The following is an 18290-nucleotide window of genomic DNA, read 5'->3' as shown; positions in this document are numbered from 1 at the left end:
CTATCCAAAGGACATCGAAGTCGTCCTTGTAGCTTCCGAAATATGGCTATATTTCTATAAAGGACATCATATTTTTAGCCATATCTCGGTCATATCCTTAAGGATATCGAAAGGATATGCCTTTTTGAACACGTGGGAAGCAGTACTATCGATTGGCATTTAAGGATTTACAGGATTCCACAAAAAATTGCACCCAAATTTTTCCTAGGGGTTTAGTCGCAAAATAGGCCAAAATCCGAAAAATCCGGGCTAACTCGGCCATTTCAAGGACTATCGGGATGTCCTTTGGTCAGTAGATAGTCCCTGTCCTCCAGATTAAGAATTGACAACCAAAAGGACGAAAGTCCTTCAAACAGCTGAAATAAAATGCCAATTTTGGTATCAAAAAAACGCCTATAACTCGGCCATATCCTTGCGTATCCTGGCGAGTCATGTGTCAAATTAATTGTATGGACCAGCCCTATCAACTGTCCAAAAATTGTCCAAATTGTCCTTGTAGTTTCCGAGATATCAAGGATTTTCTGTTTTTGGCCTGTTTTCAAGCGGCCCGCGAATGAAATTTTGTCAAGTCCCAAATTCTTAGATGACCCCATAATATTTTGATGCAGATCGTTGCAGCTGGTCCTAACAATACGAATGCACCAAATCCTTTTGAAATCTGCAAGGATATGGCCGAGTTATGGCTATTTTTGTCTCAAAAAGATCGGCGGTCAAAAAAATTTCATTGCATATGCGCAAGGGGCAAGCCGAATGGTAAAATTATTAAATCAGTTCAAAATAATCCCATAACCACCAAGCAAAAATTCAATTTTTTAAGAAACAATTTAAACATTTATTTTATTTTAGAAAAATAGATTTTACTGTGCCAAATGATCTCGGATCGATCCGAGTTCACCTGTTTGGGAGTCCTGCATACAACTTACAATAATTTTAATTTATAGATAATCAAAATTTATTTAACTCAATTTACATTAATTCAATCAACGACGACCAACAAATATAATTAACGATAGGTCATAAAGGAGGAGCTGTGGACGAAAGGGAATAACTATTAGATGGAAACACAATTAAGATGCCGAGAGCTGACTTACCCGCCAAAGGTGGACTTCTGGTTGTTGGTGTTGCCAGTTTGAGCCAAGTTGCCAAAGGACAGGCCTCCTGTGTCGGTGCCGCCCAGCGTTTCAAAGATGTTCCCCTCCGGCGGCTTAGCGGGAGCACCAAAAGCTGGCGCTGCTACGACACCGGAGCTGGCACCAAACGTGCCAAAGCCTTTGGGACTGCCGAATGTGGGTGCACCGCCAAATGTGGGGCTGGCGCCGAAGGCGGGACTGCCACCAAATACGGGCTTAGCGCCAAAAGCACCAGCAGGCGACTGAGTTTGCTGCTGCGGAGAGCCGAAGCCCGTCTGAGCCACCGAGCCACTGCTCTGGGCAAAGGCGCTGCCAAAGGCGCCTGGTGTAGGATTTGTTTGGGCAAAGCTACCAAAACCACCAGAGCTGCCGCCGCCAAAGATGGAGCCGCCTGAAGCAGCTGGCGAGGAAGAACTTGCAGAACCACCAAAAATGGAACCTCCAGCACCACCACCAAAGGCCGGTACCTGTGGCTGCGAGGCGCCAAACAAATTGCCACCACTGCCAGAAGTCGAGGTCTGGCCAAAAACGCTCTGACCGAAAACGGAAGTCGATGGCGCCGCGGCCGGTGAGCTTTGTGCGCTGTTACCGCCGCCAAAAATGGAGCTACCGCCTCCGCCGAAAGGTGAAGCAGCCGTGTTGGCAGCGCCACCAAAAATGGAGCCGCCAGCAGCAGCAGGCGAACCAAAGCCACTGGGCTTAAGGGCAGCAGCCTGACCAAAGATACTGCCGCCAGAGCTGGCAGCAGCAGTAGGAGCAGCTGGCGCGGCGGCTGGACTGCCAAAGGGGGAGGGACTGCCCGCAGCTGCTGCTGCAAAGAGCCCGCTGGGTGGTGCAGTTGCGTTAGCAGCACCAAAAACGCTCGCTTCCGGCTTGGGCACATTGCCAAAAATATTGCCAGTAGGCGTAGCTGCAGCAGCAGGAGCAGGAGCAGCGGCAGCGGCAGCTACTCCAAACGGACTACTGGCCGCTGTGGCGGGCGCAAAGGCATTGGCAGCGCCAAAAATGGAACCGGATGTATTGCTCGTAATGGATGTGGCACTGCTGGTGGCAGTTAGTGAGCCGCTGGGTGTGCTGCTGCCTGCCGTGTTGAGGCTGCTGAACGCATTCGAGAAGGAAAACTTGCTGCCTGGCGCAGAAGCTGCGTTCGTTGTGCTGACTGCGTTGCTGGCGGCAGCAGCAAATGTTGGCGCTGAAACTGTTGCTGCTGGCGTTGCAACTGTTGCTGTTGTCGTTATTGTCGTTGCAGCTGTTGCTGCTGTCGCCGTTGTCGTTGTCGTTGCTGTTGTTGCTGATGTGTTGCTGCTGCTACTGGTGGTGGTGTCTGCACCGCTGACGCTGTCTGCTCCGCCAAATAAACTCTTGCTGCCATCACCGCCTGTACCCAAAGCTGGGAACGTGCTGTTGGCGCTTTGACCAAAGCCGCTAAAGATGTTGGCCGGTTGAGGTGCGGCATCTGTGGATTACATAAACTCAGTTTAATCAATACCCCTTTCTGATGCAGTGCATCAATAACAGACCTGCTGTGCTGTCCTTTGTCTGCGGCTTGCAAATATTGATCGAGGCAAAGAGATTGTCGACGGGCGGTGCACTGCTGCTGGTCACAGATGCAGCCGAAGAAGTGGTGCTTATGGTGCTGGCCACGCTGCTGGTGCTGGCCGTATCGCTGGCTGCGGTGGGTGCAGCAGCTGCTGTCAAACTGGGCGTGGGCGTTGGTGCGGGAGTGCTGCTGCTGCTTACAACGGTATCCGTGCTGCTGGTTGCTGGTGTCGTCGTAGCAACAGCTGTCGGAGCAGCTGCGGGCGCAGCTGTAGTGGCAGCTGCTGGAGGTGCAAATGGTGTTGCGCTGTTGCCCAGCGAGGAGCCAAAGCCGCCGAAGCTAAAAGTAGAGCTGCTGCCGCCAATGGTGTTGCCCGCATTGTTGCCAAAGCCAGCAAACGTAAACGGTTTGGCAGCTTGCTCTGATTTGGTTGCAGCGGTAGCTGGTGCTGCAGTTGGAGCTGGTGCTGCAGTCCTGGCGGACTCTGCAGCTGTTGGCTCCACAGGGACGGTCATATCCTTTTTAGCCTCCACAGGCTTGACAGACGCCTCCTTGGGCGGCTCCGGTGTTGCTTTAGGCTTGACAGTGTCCACGCTAACATTGCCAAAGCCCGAAAAAAGATTGGGCGCAGGCGTTGCCGTGGTCTGGGGCTTGGGCGCCGCGTTTAGGCCACCGAAAGGCAGCATGGGCTTTGCGCCGCCAAAGCTGAAGGGTGAGGTGCCACCAAAAAAGGATGTTGTTGGCTTGGTGACCTCGCCCGCGCTTAGTGTCGTTGTGGTCACCGTGGACGCAGTGGTCTTAACAAATGGACTGCTCTGGCTGAAGCTAAAGGTTGCTGGCACAGGCGCAGGTGCCGAAGCGGCGACAACGCTCACTGGCAAGCTGTGCAACTTCTCCATGGCCGCAACGGTTGCTGCGGGCTTGGAAGCGGTGGGCTTGGCCAGCTGTGGTGCGCCCACTGCAACTGTAGCTGCCTGAATAGCTTTGTGAGCCACCGCTGGCTTGGCGCTGGCTGGCGGTGCAGTTGTTGCTGCTGCTGCCGCCGCTGCTGTCTTTTTCTTGAGTTCCGCTTTCAGTTTAGTCTCCAATATGACTTCAGACTTGAGACCCACACGATCCGGTCGCTGTGGACTGATTATGTGCACATTATGCTGCTGCAGCAACTGGCGTATGCAGTGCAATTTCTGTTGCGACAGCTTGGCGCGATTCGTTTCCACCACCTGATTGAGGGTGATCGAGAGTATGGAGTCGGCTAGTGTGTCCACGCTGTGTCAGAAGGAACAAATAAGTCCAGACCAACTAAATGGTATCCATGGTATATACTCACGCCTCATTAGTGCGCACGCGACTGGACTCCTGGTTGAGCAGAGCGGACTGCAGCAGCCCGCGTTCCTTGAGCCTAGATTTGATGTTGTTTTGCGTGATGCGCTGATCGGATGTCATATTTTGCAGGCGCGTCAAACGCTGATAGATGCCCTCCAGGCAGGGCATATGCATTTTTGACTTGGAACTTCGGCGCAGCACATCCTGATACTGTTCCCACTGTGCATCAATTTGCTGCTGTGCCAGCTGCAGCTGTGCCTCGTTGGCGGCCACATAGCTCTGCAGGCGCGACAGCAGACGACGACCCGCCGCATCAAAATTGGTGGAGGTCATCAGGCGCGTAATGCTGCAAAGAGGAAACAAATTTAAAAGGATTGGTTACAATTTAACAGAATAAAATAGCTGTAGAATGCAAAGTGAATAGGTGCAGAAATTATAGACGAGACGTCTGTCTGAAATTAGATATGAAGCTGGAGATTTCTAAACCTTGGATGTAAAATCTATTATAAATGTCAAGACACTTACTCTGGCTTCCTATAGACCTCCAGCTTGGCACGGCATTCGGCCATCATGGCATAGGCTTCGCTCAGTGTATGACGCAATCCCTGGACATCCAGCTCAAAGTCAACATCGTTGGCCTGCTCGTTCAGCTCCTGTAGATCCTCCAGACGCTTGGCATAGAACTTGATCGTGGAGGGTGACTCGATCTGCGTGGGACTTAAAATATTATTTTCATAAAAAAAAAAGTGAATTAGTTACCTGTGAGAGCAGCGCTTGGGTCTGTTGCTTTTGCTGTTCTATCTGCTCGCTAAATGCGCTGATCTGGACATTCATGATCTCCACAATGACATCGTCGACTTCCCCAGCGCTAAACTCCGAGCTCTTGCCTGCAGCCGGCGGCTTCGGAGCAGCTGCATGAGCGGTCACCACGGGCGTGAAAGTAGGCGGTACCGTATAAAGGGGCTTGTTGCTGTTGGCTTTGGCTGCAGCAGCTGCTGCAGTTGTAGCCGGTTGCGATGCAGCAGTAGGAGCAGGAGCCGGCTTGTCCATTGCTACGTTGGTAAAACTGGGTGTATTATTGGAAGCGGGAAGACTAAACATGGAACCTGTTGGCGGGGGCGCCGTATTGGGTGCGCCAAATCCCCCAAAGCTGGGCGCAGGCAGCGGTTTAGCTGGAGCAGCGGCAAAGTTTAATGGAGCAGCAGGAGCACCAAAAGCGGGCGGCCCTTTGTTACCCACATTGCCGAAACCAGCAAATAGCGAGGGCGGCTTATCTTTCATGGGTGCGGGCGTCGACGTAACAGTATTGGGTGTAAAGGCAAAGGAAATGTCCGACAGCGCAGGCGTGTTGGCCTCCACAGTAGCTACGGTAGCCGGTGGTGGAACTGCTGCTGGCGGAGCTGGTGGCTGCTCCTCAGTGCCCAATAGCGCATCCAGCGCACAAAATTGTCCCGAAGTGTCAGCCAAAGGCGGCGGCGGCGAGCAAACAGAGGCAGCGCCCGGCTGTAGATTGAGAAAATTGAAGGCGAGCAAAGTGCCATCGGTGCCTAGGACATGCACCATGGGCATGCTGGGCAGCTGCTGCTCATTGATGCTCAGCTGATGCGTACTGGAGGTATCATACGCAAAGCCCAATGGGAATGTTTCATCCTGGGTAGCCTCGCTTAACGGCATCTCAATGCGCGCCTCGTCCAGCAGCGTCAACTGCTGCCAAGTGGGCGTATCACCCGCCTCCGTGGTGGCTAGTACGCCCACCTCCACGCCGTTCGCCGAGCTGACCAACAGCAGATTCCATTGCGGCACATGCGTGAAATTGAACTGATGATTGCGTGGCCCGTTCAGGCTATAGCAAATGTCGTAGTAGTTTGTATAGGTGGGCGCGCCGGCCTTGGGTGCATTAATAATATACAATGCCGGGCTGCAGTCCTCGCCATGCTGGAGAAAAACAACTGCAAACTGAAAAGTAGACAGCCAGTGTACGGCAATCGTATCGAAGGGCGCATCGTGCACGTTGGGCGGGCAGGCGAGTGTCTTGGCGGGTGTCAGATCTGGCTTGAATTGCTGCAAACGACCGCCGGGAAAGCCCAAGACCAGCTGCTTGCCCTTAGGTGACCAGCAGCCGCATTTGATTTGCTGACTCTTGTCCAGCGTGTGAAGCTCAAAGTTTCCGCCATCCTTAAGCGCATACATGGCCAAGCCACCGTTGCTAAGCACCACAGCCAAACTGTTGGGCAGCACGGGATTCCACAGCAGCTGCACGGCATACACATAGTCCTCAGGAGACATGCGTATGTTGTATAAAACGCAGGGCTCTGGGCTCATAAAGGATTGCACTGCATAGATGAGGAACAGACTGTTGCCATTTGGCTGCGTATAGTTAATGGCCAGAAGATTGCCATCGGCGCTGCAGGACATGTAATTTGGTATGCTGGGCAGCGGCACGAGCCGTGCGAGCGGCTGCTTGCCGCACGTCTTGGCAGCGGCTACATCTTTGATGATTATAACTAACAAACACATAGGATAAATAAGCTTAGTATGATCTCAGTATAATTAACAAGCAGCATGTATACCTCTCAGTTCCGGCGCGTTGGGATTGCCGGCAAAAAGTAGTCCACGGCTGCTGGAGACAGCCAATAAATTCACATTGCTGCGTGGCTCGCCGCATTTTCGAAATGCCACAAACTTGTCATGCAATTTGAATTGTATCTCCTGCAATGTCCACACACAACAAAATCAGTCAAAATGTATGCATACATGTATTAAAACTACGCCGATTTGCATACCTGCGTGTCTTTACAATTAGGTGCATTTTGCGCCATTTTTTCGATAGCAGCGTCTTCGCCTGAACACGTGCTCGTCGCTTTTATGGGCACGCTGCAAGTATTTTCCAGTAAATAAACAAAATTTCAATTACTTAAATGAAAGCTAAAATAATGACACCGCCTTTTGCACAAGGAAATAACAAAAATGGACTAAACAAATAAATTTGCAAACCTTGCGTTGCTGCTGGAAGGCAAAACAATTGATGATACTTGCGTTGATATCGATTACAATCGTCACTTTCGATAAATTATAAATAAATTATTTTGCATCTAAGTTTACTTGGCCTCAAGAGCAATAATTAAACTGTACAGGTATTTAATTAGTACATGTACTTATTGTACAAAATTAATTCTTGTATCAATTTGACAGCAAATTCAAATCATTAGGAAAACCGCAAATTTGTGTTAGGCTGGCAATGCCGCACAACAGCTGTTGCTAATTGCTTATCGAAAATCGATAGCGCATAGCTACACTTTTCGCGACATATACACATCTCCAGCTGTGTTGTTATTTGTCCGTCTCTGTCTGCGTTTTTGTTTAACAAAAGCATTGTTCGCGCGCGCAATGCAGCCAGAAACTGCACTAAGTGGTCGAAACGAAAAGTAACAAAAAATGTAGTTAAAACAATTGGGCAATTAGTTATTGGAGTGCTGCGCAACACGGTGCTACGGCGTTGTTGTTGTTGTTATCGTTGTAATTAGCAAACGGAGAATCACAGCAACCAACAAAAAAAAAAAACCAGAAAAACATCGTAAGCGTCAAAATTTGTTTGTTCCTTCAACGAGTATACACTAAAAACAAAACAAGCTTAACTAGAACGTTTGCAAATTGGGTGAGTTATTGTGCAAGAAATTTCAGCGACAAGGTGAGCACCAGCTATAGAAAGAAGTCTGCTTATTGAAGCGCAAATGCGTCTTACTTCATTTGTAATTGAATTTTCATTTATTCTATTTGTCAGCGGCAGCGGCAGAAGCAGAAGCAGAGCAGCGTAACAAAGGACGCGCAAAGCTTTCAATATGATCAGCAGCTTATTTTCACGGCTAATAATGTGAGTAAGAAACGAAAAAGAATTTATTTTAGTTCGCTCTTTGGCACGCCGAAGATTTAATACTCTCGCAGAGGTGCTTTAATATTGTTGCTACCGGTCAGAATAATCAAAAGTGTTAAAAGGTCAATTAATGAATAAATTAAAATATGTATTTGAGCCGATTTTCAAAAGTAGTCATATAAAGTAAAATAATAGTCAAAATTCAATACCTCAAAAATATTACGTATAAAATGTGTAATATTAAATTCTTTTTTATGCAGTTGTCATCAGTTGTAATCATTCTACTTACAGTATGTCAATAAAGTGTTTTTACTAACAAAAAAAAACTAATTTTTTGGGTTTAGTTGAAAATAAATGTACCTAAAAGTGAGAATTTTTTTTCAATTATAATTTATTTCGATTCTATATTTCTCCTAGAACTTAATGGCAAAAAGAATTGTTAAATAACATTACCCAAACATTTTATAAAATTAAAAAACTAAAAACATTCACATTTTATGCTGTCAATAAAGTGTTTTTACAGCTACGGTAAATTGTTTTGCCGTTCTCTTTTGGGTGATCCCGTTAGATTTGGGCCCATGCGTTTTGGCTTCTCTTGTGTCTTCGACTTTTCTTGTCATTTTCTATTGCAATTTATAACGTTTTGCTTTAATTTTATGAAAAATAAAATGCCAGGAAAAAGAACAACTTTTGAAGTCGCTCAGCTGGTGTATTATAACCATCAGATGGGACGTCAAGTCTCGGAACTGGCTGATATGTTTAATTTATCAAAAGCAACGATATACAACATATTAAACAGAGCCAATAAGGAAGATAGGCTAGAGGCAAAGCCAGTATGTGGTCGACCCTGCAAAATTTCTGACAGAGATAAGCGAAAAATTCTGAGAAAAATTGAGAAAAATCCACAAATTTCGCTTAGGGATATTGCTCAGGAGTTCAAGGAAGAAAGTGGTGTTGATGTGTTACATGAAACTGTCCGAAAATTACTGAATTCCAATGACTACACATCACGAGTTGCCAGGAAAAAACCTCTACTATCGGCGGCGAATATTTTGAAGCGGCTATCGTTCGCTCAAGTCCATGTAAATAGTTCGAACGATTTTTGGAGTAACGTCATATTCTGTGACGAAAGCAAGATGATGCTATTCTACAACGATGGGCCATCCAGAGTCTGGAGAAAGCCACTAACAGCGTTGGAAAACCGCAATATTATTCCAACCGTTAAATTCGGAAAACTATCAGTGATGGTGTGGGGGTGTATTTCGAGCAAGGGTGTAGGAGATTTGACCTTCATTGAGAATACCATGGATGCTAGACAATATCTGAGCATTTTACAGACACATCTCGTCAGTAGTGCACAGAAATTTGGATTCTATGAGGACAATAAGCCAATTTTTAAATTTTACCAGGACAATGACCCGAAGCATAAAGCTCATATGGTAAGAGTTTGGCTGTTGTACAACTGTGGAAAGGTGTTAGACACTCCACCACAAAGTCCAGATATGAATCCAATAGAAAATGTGTGGTCATATTTGAAAAAAAAAGTCGCAAAGCGGAGTCCAAAATCAAAAACTGATTTAAAAGCTGCTGTACTGGAAGAATGGCAGAAGATTCCAGAAACATACATACAAAACCTTATTGTTTCAATGAAACGGCGATTGCAGGCTGTATGTGACGCTAATGGCAGCCACACAAAGTATTAAAAAAAAATATTCCTGTTTTTTTAACATTGTTATTTAGTAATAAAGTTTCGTGTAAAAACACTTTATTGACAGCATAAAATTTGAATGTTTTTAGTTTTTTAATTTTATAAAATGTTTGGGTAATGTTATTTAACAATTCTTTTTGCCATTAAGTTCTAGGAAAAATATAGAATCGAAATAAATTAGAATTGAAAAAAAATTCTCACTTTTAGGTACATTTATTTTCAACTAAACCCAAAAAATTAGTTTTTTTTTGTTAGTAAAAACACTTTATTGACATACTGTATATAAATTATAAAATAAACTATAATAATTACGTATCATTTAGAAGCTAATATGTATATGCATCCAATTTCCGCAAATTACTCTGTCCGACTAAAAAAGAATATGTATTTGTTACATGTATTAGCACTAAGTCAGCTTATCCACTGCGAGAGTATACTTAAGAGGCCAGCAACTACACCAACACAGACGCACGAATGCGTTGTCGCCTTTGTTGTTATTGTTGCTGACCCCCAAAAAAAGAAAAACTTGTGAGCGAGCAACTCTTTTTTTTGTTGGAGTTTTTGGCCTTGCCTCCGTAGTTCGTTTAAATTTGTTTGATTCTGCTTCCTAATTGTGTGGGCGTTACGCTGTGATTCCGAGAGCGTTGCCAACGCGATTCAATTGTTTTTTTTTTATTAATCAGCGCCAAAAGTTACCGTTAGCCGCTGTGCAGCGTCAAAGTCAATTTGAGCGGGGCGCCTTTTATGGCATTACGCGCGAGTGTGTGTGTGTGTGTGTGTGTCCGAGGTTGACGCACTCGCCTTGCCGCCACATATATGTATATGTATAAGTCATACAGACACCTCAATGGAGACTAGTCTAATGTTCCATGTGAAACACTTGCCACATTGAGCGCCCAACTCCATGCAAATTCTTTGTGTTTTGCTCATATTTATAGCGTCTCCAAGCGCCAAGCGCTGCTGCTGCTGCTGCTGCTGATCAGCTAATAGATTCAAATATATCTATGTATATAATATTGTTGTATTTCTCGCTCACATTTTGGGCAAATGCGAGCTGCAATAGAGCGCAGCAGCTGCTCTTGCTGCTATTAATAGCTGAGAATTCTATGCCATTTCGCATTAGACGCTCTCGAGCAGCTGCTGCCCGAATAGTCTTTGCGCGTCGTTTTGGCAACTAGGAACGAGACCTTTATCGCTCGCTCCGGGCAATGCGTCGCCATGAGCCGGCCTAGCTATCTGCAGGAGCAGCTGCTCTATCAGCAGCGCCAGCATCCGGCTAATATTAAACGCCTACGTCAGCAGGCGCTGCCCCTATACGGACGCAGCTATTCGCTAGAGGAGCAGGCAGCTGTCGCGGCTGCTGGCAATTTTGTGCCCGTCTATTCAAAGTTTATCTATCCAGGCCAGCAACAGGAGCAGCTCCTTCAGCTGGAGCAGTTGAAGCTGCAGCAACAGCTCGGCCTGCACGATTCGCTTAATTCTTTGAGCAGCGATTTTACAGACTATGACTATGAGGCACCTTTCATTGTGGAACAGCCAGCAGCAAATGCAGCACCAGCTGCCTCCAATGTGGTGCAGAATCTGAACGCTCTGGGCCGTTTCTTGGAGCTGCTACAGCGTTGGCCACTGCCCCGTCTATCCTTCAATACGGCCTGCATTTGCTCGCTCATCATTATATTTATAGCGCCCCGCACTTGTGCACAGAGTTTATTGTTTCCCGCTTTCAGATTGTTCTTCGGCACTCTATATCCGGCCTATGCCTCCTACAAGGCGGTGCGCACAAAGAATGTCAAGGAATATGTGAGTATGACAACCAACTAAAAATGAAGAGATCTTGTCCTTTTTGAATATATCCAATCACTTTTGCCTCTCCTTGGATAAATTTCAAAAATTCTATATTCTATATAGGTCAAATGGATGATGTACTGGATTGTCTTTGCATTTTTTACATGCATTGAAACATTCACGGACATATTTCTATCGTGGTTCCCATTTTACTATGAGGTCAAAGTGGTAATTGTCTTGTGGCTGCTATCGCCAGCCACAAAGGGCAGTTCCACATTGTATCGCAAGTTTGTGCATCCCATGCTGACGCGACGCGAACAGGTGCGTTCATAATACATATATCATATATATAGTATATAGATATAATCACTCTGTATTTTTTGACTGGCACAGGAAATCGATGAGTATTTGAATCAGGCACGCGAACGCGGCTACTCAGCGGTGCTGCAGCTGGGATCTAAGGGTGTTAACTATGCCACAAACGTCATCATGCAGACGGCCATAAAGGTAACTGAAACACATGCAGCAACAGCTACAGAAACATCAACAGCAACACATAACACACACACACACACGCACATACACTCGCACAACTAATTCATCTGGCACATTTTACAATTGCTTTTACAACAATTTGCCACCAGCGTCGTTGCATAAAATGAAATGAGCAGCACACAACAGCTACAGCAACTGCCACCGCCGCAGCAGCCGCAGCCATCGCCGCCTTAAAAACGCCTCAATTTCTGTATAGAAAATGTTTGCGCAATGTTTTTCTTTTCGCTCAGTGCCCCCGTTTCGGTGCTCATCTCTCATCAACAATAACAACAACAACAACAACAACAGATCTTCATCAACAGCATCTGTGGGTAGCAGCTGGGGCTGCCGCGTGCCAGACGCGCGTCGACATCGTCATCATTTTGTTCATTGTTTTCATTAACTTTAAATATCGTTTAAACAAACAAATAGAAAATACTTATATGTATGCTCTCTTTGTGCCATATGTTTGTTTTAGTTTATAGTTTGATTAATTTTCTCTTGTGTGTGCAGCGCTTAATAGAAATACGTTAAAAGTTAGCCAGTTTCAAAGCCATGTAGAAATACTATTTATAATAAAAAAGAATACAAGCACATCATCTATATAGATTTATATAGTATACTCAAAAGAGTAGTTTATCTAAATGTAGCACAGAATTGGGTCTCGACAACCAAACAAACAAATTGTTGCCTTAGTCCAAAACTCAAGTATGTAAACATTTCAAATTGCATTACATTTTGTTCAGAACTTTTCTTGCACGTAGATGTTTATACATTTTGTTTTTTTACATTCCACAACAAGTGGAAATACTCTTTATAAAGAAATTGATTCAGTCTGTGCGGCTCGCAAGCCTCATACAAAGAGCATTAATCATCGTCGTTAACCCAATGTTCAGGTCTTTGTGGTTACACACAAATCACTCATATGTATTTATATATATACATTTTATTATATATATATTTATCGATGTCTATTCATGGCAGAATTTCTTTGTTAAACCGCGTATCGCGTGTTCCTTTGGGTCAAGTAGCAATGAATTTCAAGTTGTATTTTTCCCACTTCCTTGTCATTTAGTCTAAGCAATTTGCTGCTGCAGTGAAACGCCATATCTAGACGTCATATTTTATACTATTTTCGTAACTTGATGTCACTTTTACCATTTTATTTCAAATGATGTACTTTTAGCTTATGTTTTCATACTTTATCAGCAGCGACTTATCTTACGACTCATCTATCTTTGTGTGTCATACTTTCATTTAGTTGTTTCAATTGTTATAAATATTATGATTATGTTGTGTACCTTAACCCATATGAACTTGAATATGTATCTCTTAAAGATCATACCTTGTATATAATATCTCATCTAATGCGAAGACACATTTTCATTGATTTGTTTGTGTTACCATAACTTTTCCTATCTGATTAATTGTAAAATGGCTTTCTGCTATATTTCCACTAGTTTTTGACATGATATTGTTGTCAGGCCACGTTTAGATCAGTTCGTATGTTTTACTATCGCTTATTATGTACGCCAGATATTAGCTATATAAATCCAAGCCCATTCACATTGAACAATTAGGTATTCCATTTCAATCTGAATTTGTAATAAACACACGGAAGCCGCCAATTAGTTGGATGTCTAACGATATCTGTTACAAATATAGGGATATATATATGTATATATGTGTAAGTCGAGTCGCCAGAGAAGCAAATTGCAATGCTGATATTTTTGCCTCTAGGGTAGGGCATATAAATAGATGGGGGATTGGCATGCGCCCGACCACGACAACTCGTTACCCAGTCTGACTGTGTGTGCGTGCGTGTGTGTGTGCGCGTGTGTGTTTGTATCTGCTGCCCTCTTTTTAATTGCACTTTATTTCCATACATATATAATTTTAAATTTAAACATCCTTTGCGCTGCCTATTTTTATTAACGTTTTTTTTTTTCTCCTTTTTTGGTTTTCTCACTTTGCGTTTCTTTGCATTTGACTTACAAAAATAAAACGAAATGAACACCTGCACCGCCTGCCTAATACTAACACCCGCGCCGCGCCGCTCCGTGCCACGCCCACGGTCCAGACCATACAGATGGCATCGCCAACGACAACGGCCGAGATGCGCAGCCTGCAAAACTCACAATCGGCCAGCGAGCTGTCGCGGGATCACGACTTGCTGGACGCCAGCGAGCTGCTGCTGCCACGTTCGAGCTCGCTGAATGTGATTGAGAGCTATGCTGACGAGCGCATGGTCATCACAGAGCTGCACGAGGAGATGGCCATTTCAGAGCTGAATTACAGAGATGCGGGCGCTGCACGTTTACGTGATTTGCCCATCCGCAAGACCAGAGCGAACAGAGCAACCGCTGTCACAGCGGGCACAACCGTGACCAAGCGTGCCACACGTGGCGCCTCCAAGAGCAAACAAACGGATTTGCTGTACGGCGATGGCGGCGGCGGCATACGTGGACGCCGCAAGCTGCGCGAGCCCACGCCCGATGTGGACGTTGAGGGGGATTAGTTAGGGAATCCAAAAAGCAATCGCATGATACTCAGCAAATGCAAGCACAAACAAAATTAAGCGAATTTCTATTATTTTGCACACGCGACACCTAACCATGTCGTCGTCATCATCACCAGCCACTATATACACCTAGTTAACATAGTTATTATTTGAATACATCATTCTCTATATATATTTATGCATATTTTTAGTCTGTTTAGTTTTAATATGCAATTGATATACAAAAAAAAAAAAAAAAAAAACAAAAACACAGAGCTACAAGTCTCTCGCTTTCACTCATCCGTTAAGGGCGGCGGCAACTTGGTGCAGACCATCAAGCGCAGCTACAGCCTCAGCGATCTGAGTGAGCCCGATATGCATCGCACCCAGGATGAACTGGACGAGGTCATGTCTTCAACATCAACAGTGATGATGCGTCCCCAGCCAGGGCGACTGCTGCGTCAGCGCCATCAGACGCCGGTGGGACGTTCCGCTAGCGGCACACGCCACTCAACTGGCATGTACTTTGGCGAGGTGGATGTCAGCTCCAGCTCCAGCTCCGCTGCTGCCGGCAAACATGCTGGCGATTTCAAGTGAGTTTTGAATGTCACATTTGTTCTGCTCTATCAATTTAACACACCTCCATGCACACACAGCTACAATATACGTAGCACGGATGACATCAGTTCGGGCTATTCCAGTGCGGAGCCGGTTAGTGCCCCACTCGCCAGCGGCCTAAGTCGCACCTCATCCATGACAAATGCTTCCAAGGGCCGTGTGAAGTCAAAACGGAACGAGGTAAGCTTTGTGCTTTTACTGTAGCCGAGGTGTTTCCTAATTTACTGAAGGATTGGGCTGAATTTCTAAACAAATTGTTGGAATTTTTTATGGGGCATTCCGGTTTTTCTGGGTCTAAGCTAAGCTATATGAGTCTGGATTTCTGTTTTGATTTTAATAATAAATAACAAATAACAATCTTTAGCTAGAGAGAATTAAATATTTAGAAGCACCTCGGGCTAACTGTTTGACTCTGTCAACTAACTATTCAATTAGAGTTTCCTAATGGATATTATTGAAATGATTCGATTAGCAAATGCTGGAAGATATGCGCGCAGAGGTATATTTGGAAAATGAGCGCTACTTTCAAATGGCCAGAGCGCAACAGCTGAAGAGTAATGCCCAGAGGCAGTTGCAGATTGTGGAGAGCGAAGAAGAGAATGACAGGAACTACGAGAAGCAGGAGGAGGAGGAGGAGGAAGATGAGGATAGCTTCTATGAGGCAATGAATGCATTAGAAGCTGTTGAAAGCATAGCTTCAGCACAGAGCATAGAGTCAGCTGACACGGACGAACCTGCTGCAATTGAAGAGCCAGGCAAGAGAATGGAAACAGAGGAGCTCAGCGAGAACGAGGAGTCGTTTAAGGAAGCCCTGAATACAGCACCAGCTGATGCGGAAATCAATTTGGGCGCCTACCAAATGAAATCCATTGAAACGGCCAACAAAGCAGATGACTTTAAAGCACTTGTGGATCCCTTTTTATTGGTGGTAACCGAGTCCAAATTGGAAATGGAAGCAGCGGAAGCAGCCAATGCAGATGTTAAAAAAGCGCAATCCGTGTCACCACGTGAGTTGGTGGCTACGCTGGAGGAGATCAAGCACAGTTTTCGCGCGCAGTTGGAACCGGAGACATCACCACTGCGTCCCAAGGCACAGCATGGCAAGGGGCGTGCACCGGCGCCGCCTGTGCCGCCATTGCCGCCACGCAAGGAATCGCGTGCAGCGGACAATGTGAGCCTCAACTCTGTGACGTCCACGCAATCGGAGCGCAGCAAGTCAGGTATCGGCTATCTATTCAAAAGTATGAAAGATAATGTGCTGCGCAAAGCTAATCAGCAAACGGATGAGGCGCTCAGCAGCAGCTCAGCCAAAGAAACGTCCATTTGATGTAAGCCACAGACAGCCACGAGGCTAAATCCCCGTACAGCTCATCCAAGTGTTAATCGCATCGCTCGTCTCTGATCCTAACTTACAAAAACCCCCTCGTTGCGCATTGTACAGAGCCTTGTGTTGCCCACTAACAGAAACGTTTTGCATTTTCAGCATGTTTATTTATGCGTTAGTTCTAGCCCAATTAGAACTTAATCTAATGTACGTTTTTTAACATTTCTTTGCAGGACAAATCCATGTCCGCTAGCTGCACCACCTTGCCCCGCAGCAGCAGCAGCCGCAAGGCGGACAAAGCTCAGGCAACGACTGCTTCGGGCCAGGTCAAAACGCGCATCAAGCTGGAGAAGTAGAGGGTGCATCTTAAATCTACCAAATTAGCTGATATATCTATAAATCTATATATGTGTATGTAATCTCTATTCCTATCGAGAATGTCTTTTAAATTAGTTGCTCGGTGCTCAAATTTGGCCAATGTGTGTGAAGCGTGCGGACGGCAATGTTAAATGAAAGAAAACAAGTGTAAACCTCATGTTTTAGTTTAAATTGTAATCTAATACTGATATTATGATAGTGATCAATATTATCATAATTCGAATTGATGATAATATTGGATTTTGTTTGTGATTCTGTTACGAGTTCCCCTTCGGAAATTTAACTAGCCAATAGATATTGATATTCATTTCGTAGCCACGTCTAGTGTTAAGTGATTGTCCTATGCTACAACCAGGTTCTAAATGCAACTATAATACTAACCAAAAACAAAATGATCTATCTGAATTTGAAGTTTAAATTCGATGCATTGTAATTGATAATTCAATAAAACTTAAACATACATATGTAAATTATGGTTAAATACCCTTTCAATGGACTGAGAAAATTTGTGTATTGCCGATAATCGATTTTTAATCTGGGCACAAACTATTGTACATAGGGAAGATATGCATGTACATCTGCCCTATAGAGTGCACTTGCCCGTCTATCCCTCTCTCTCACACTTTCTTAGTTTAGTTTGTGGACGTGCATGTATGTATTTTTGTATGTATGTACGTATGTATGTATTTACTTATGAAAAGCATATATTCCGGCTTTCAAAAACGTGTAAGTATTTCAAACATCGCATGCGATCAGCTATTATCAGCCCAACTATCGTAAAAAATGCTTAAATCAATACTACAAACATATGTATCTTTGTATATAAATCAGATACATATTAGCAAATGACTTGAAATGGTATTTTAAGGTGTTCATACATACGTATTATTTTCCTTTTCTACGTCTTGTGTTGCCAGCACTTGTGGTGGAAAGCTTTTTACTCATTTCACAAATCCGATATCTTTCAGTACTTTAAATATTAAAATTAAATCAATACAAGTGTATCCATTTATTTAACGTGTGATCGAAGAAAACTTCCAGTTCCAGTCTTTTCCAATCGTGACTTCTGCATATGCACAAGCTCCGCATGTTTGTATATACATATGTGTGCGTACACACACACACGCAAGTTAATACTTGCGTCGTAAGTACAGTGCATAAGAAGCCAGTCTGCAGTTTAGGTGCCACCAGCAGCTTTGTTCAACTTCTCAAAACTTGCCGTATGGGAGTCGCACATGCGCAGCAGCTGATGCGAATGCTCACTGACCTTGACCCTCAATCGGCAGCGAGAGAGCGCAGACAACGGTTGAAAACGATGCGCATGCAGCCAGCCGGGCGAAACTTGTTGCCAAGTGCAGCAGCAAAGACCACGCAGTCAAGTTGAAGTTTTGCCCTCCTCCCAAACCACAAGCGTCGCCAGCACACCGACCATACATACATACACTTATATTTGCGTGTGTGTGTGTGTGTCGCTTGCAAGTTTTCACCATTAGCAGCGCATGGCGACGACTGTACTTTGCTTAAAGAAGCAGCACATAAATACATACATATACACGCAAGTATATGCTTTATTCCCACG

At 44.9% G+C, this 18290-nt stretch overlaps 2 protein-coding genes across 9 annotated transcripts; one reads left to right on the top strand and one right to left on the bottom strand.

The window, feature by feature from the left end:
• Positions 1–928: 928 nt before the first annotated feature.
• Nup214 (nuclear pore complex protein Nup214) lies at positions 929–18146 on the bottom strand. 2 transcript variants are annotated; one of them, XM_015173975.3, is made up of 9 exons: positions 17594–18146; positions 6777–6867; positions 6564–6702; positions 4753–6497; positions 4519–4700; positions 3998–4339; positions 2651–3936; positions 1092–2586; positions 929–1028 (listed from the first exon to the last, which is right to left on the bottom strand). In XM_015173975.3, the coding sequence occupies exons 2-9, from the start codon at positions 6810–6812 to the stop codon at positions 1004–1006; spliced, it is 5250 nt and encodes a 1749-aa protein (XP_015029461.1). In that variant the 5' UTR covers positions 6813–6867; positions 17594–18146; the 3' UTR covers positions 929–1003. The 2 variants fall into 2 exon arrangements, with proteins under 2 accessions (XP_015029461.1, XP_002049416.1); XM_002049380.4 differs by lacking the exon at positions 17594–18146 and adding an exon at positions 6988–7090.
• ReepA (Receptor expression enhancing protein A) lies at positions 7288–17181 on the top strand. Of its 7 annotated transcripts, none has more exons than XM_032437068.2 (9): positions 7288–7648; positions 7781–7864; positions 11300–11372; positions 11481–11678; positions 11751–11864; positions 14701–14984; positions 15048–15189; positions 15482–16337; positions 16567–17181. In XM_032437068.2, the coding sequence occupies exons 2-8, from the start codon at positions 7833–7835 to the stop codon at positions 16334–16336; spliced, it is 1698 nt and encodes a 565-aa protein (XP_032292959.1). In that variant the 5' UTR covers positions 7288–7648; positions 7781–7832; the 3' UTR covers position 16337; positions 16567–17181. The 7 variants fall into 7 exon arrangements, with proteins under 7 accessions (XP_032292959.1, XP_015029762.1, XP_070066176.1 ...); XM_015174276.3 differs by having other exon boundaries at positions 7775–7864; XM_070210075.1 differs by having other exon boundaries at positions 7288–7681.
• Positions 18147–18290: the final 144 nt, after the last annotated feature.

Source organism: Drosophila virilis, chromosome 5 (assembly GCF_030788295.1).
Source record: "Drosophila virilis strain 15010-1051.87 chromosome 5, Dvir_AGI_RSII-ME, whole genome shotgun sequence".
Classification (NCBI taxonomy): Eukaryota; Metazoa; Arthropoda; class Insecta; order Diptera; family Drosophilidae; genus Drosophila; species Drosophila virilis.
This window is presented reverse-complemented; position numbering and strand designations above follow the sequence as displayed.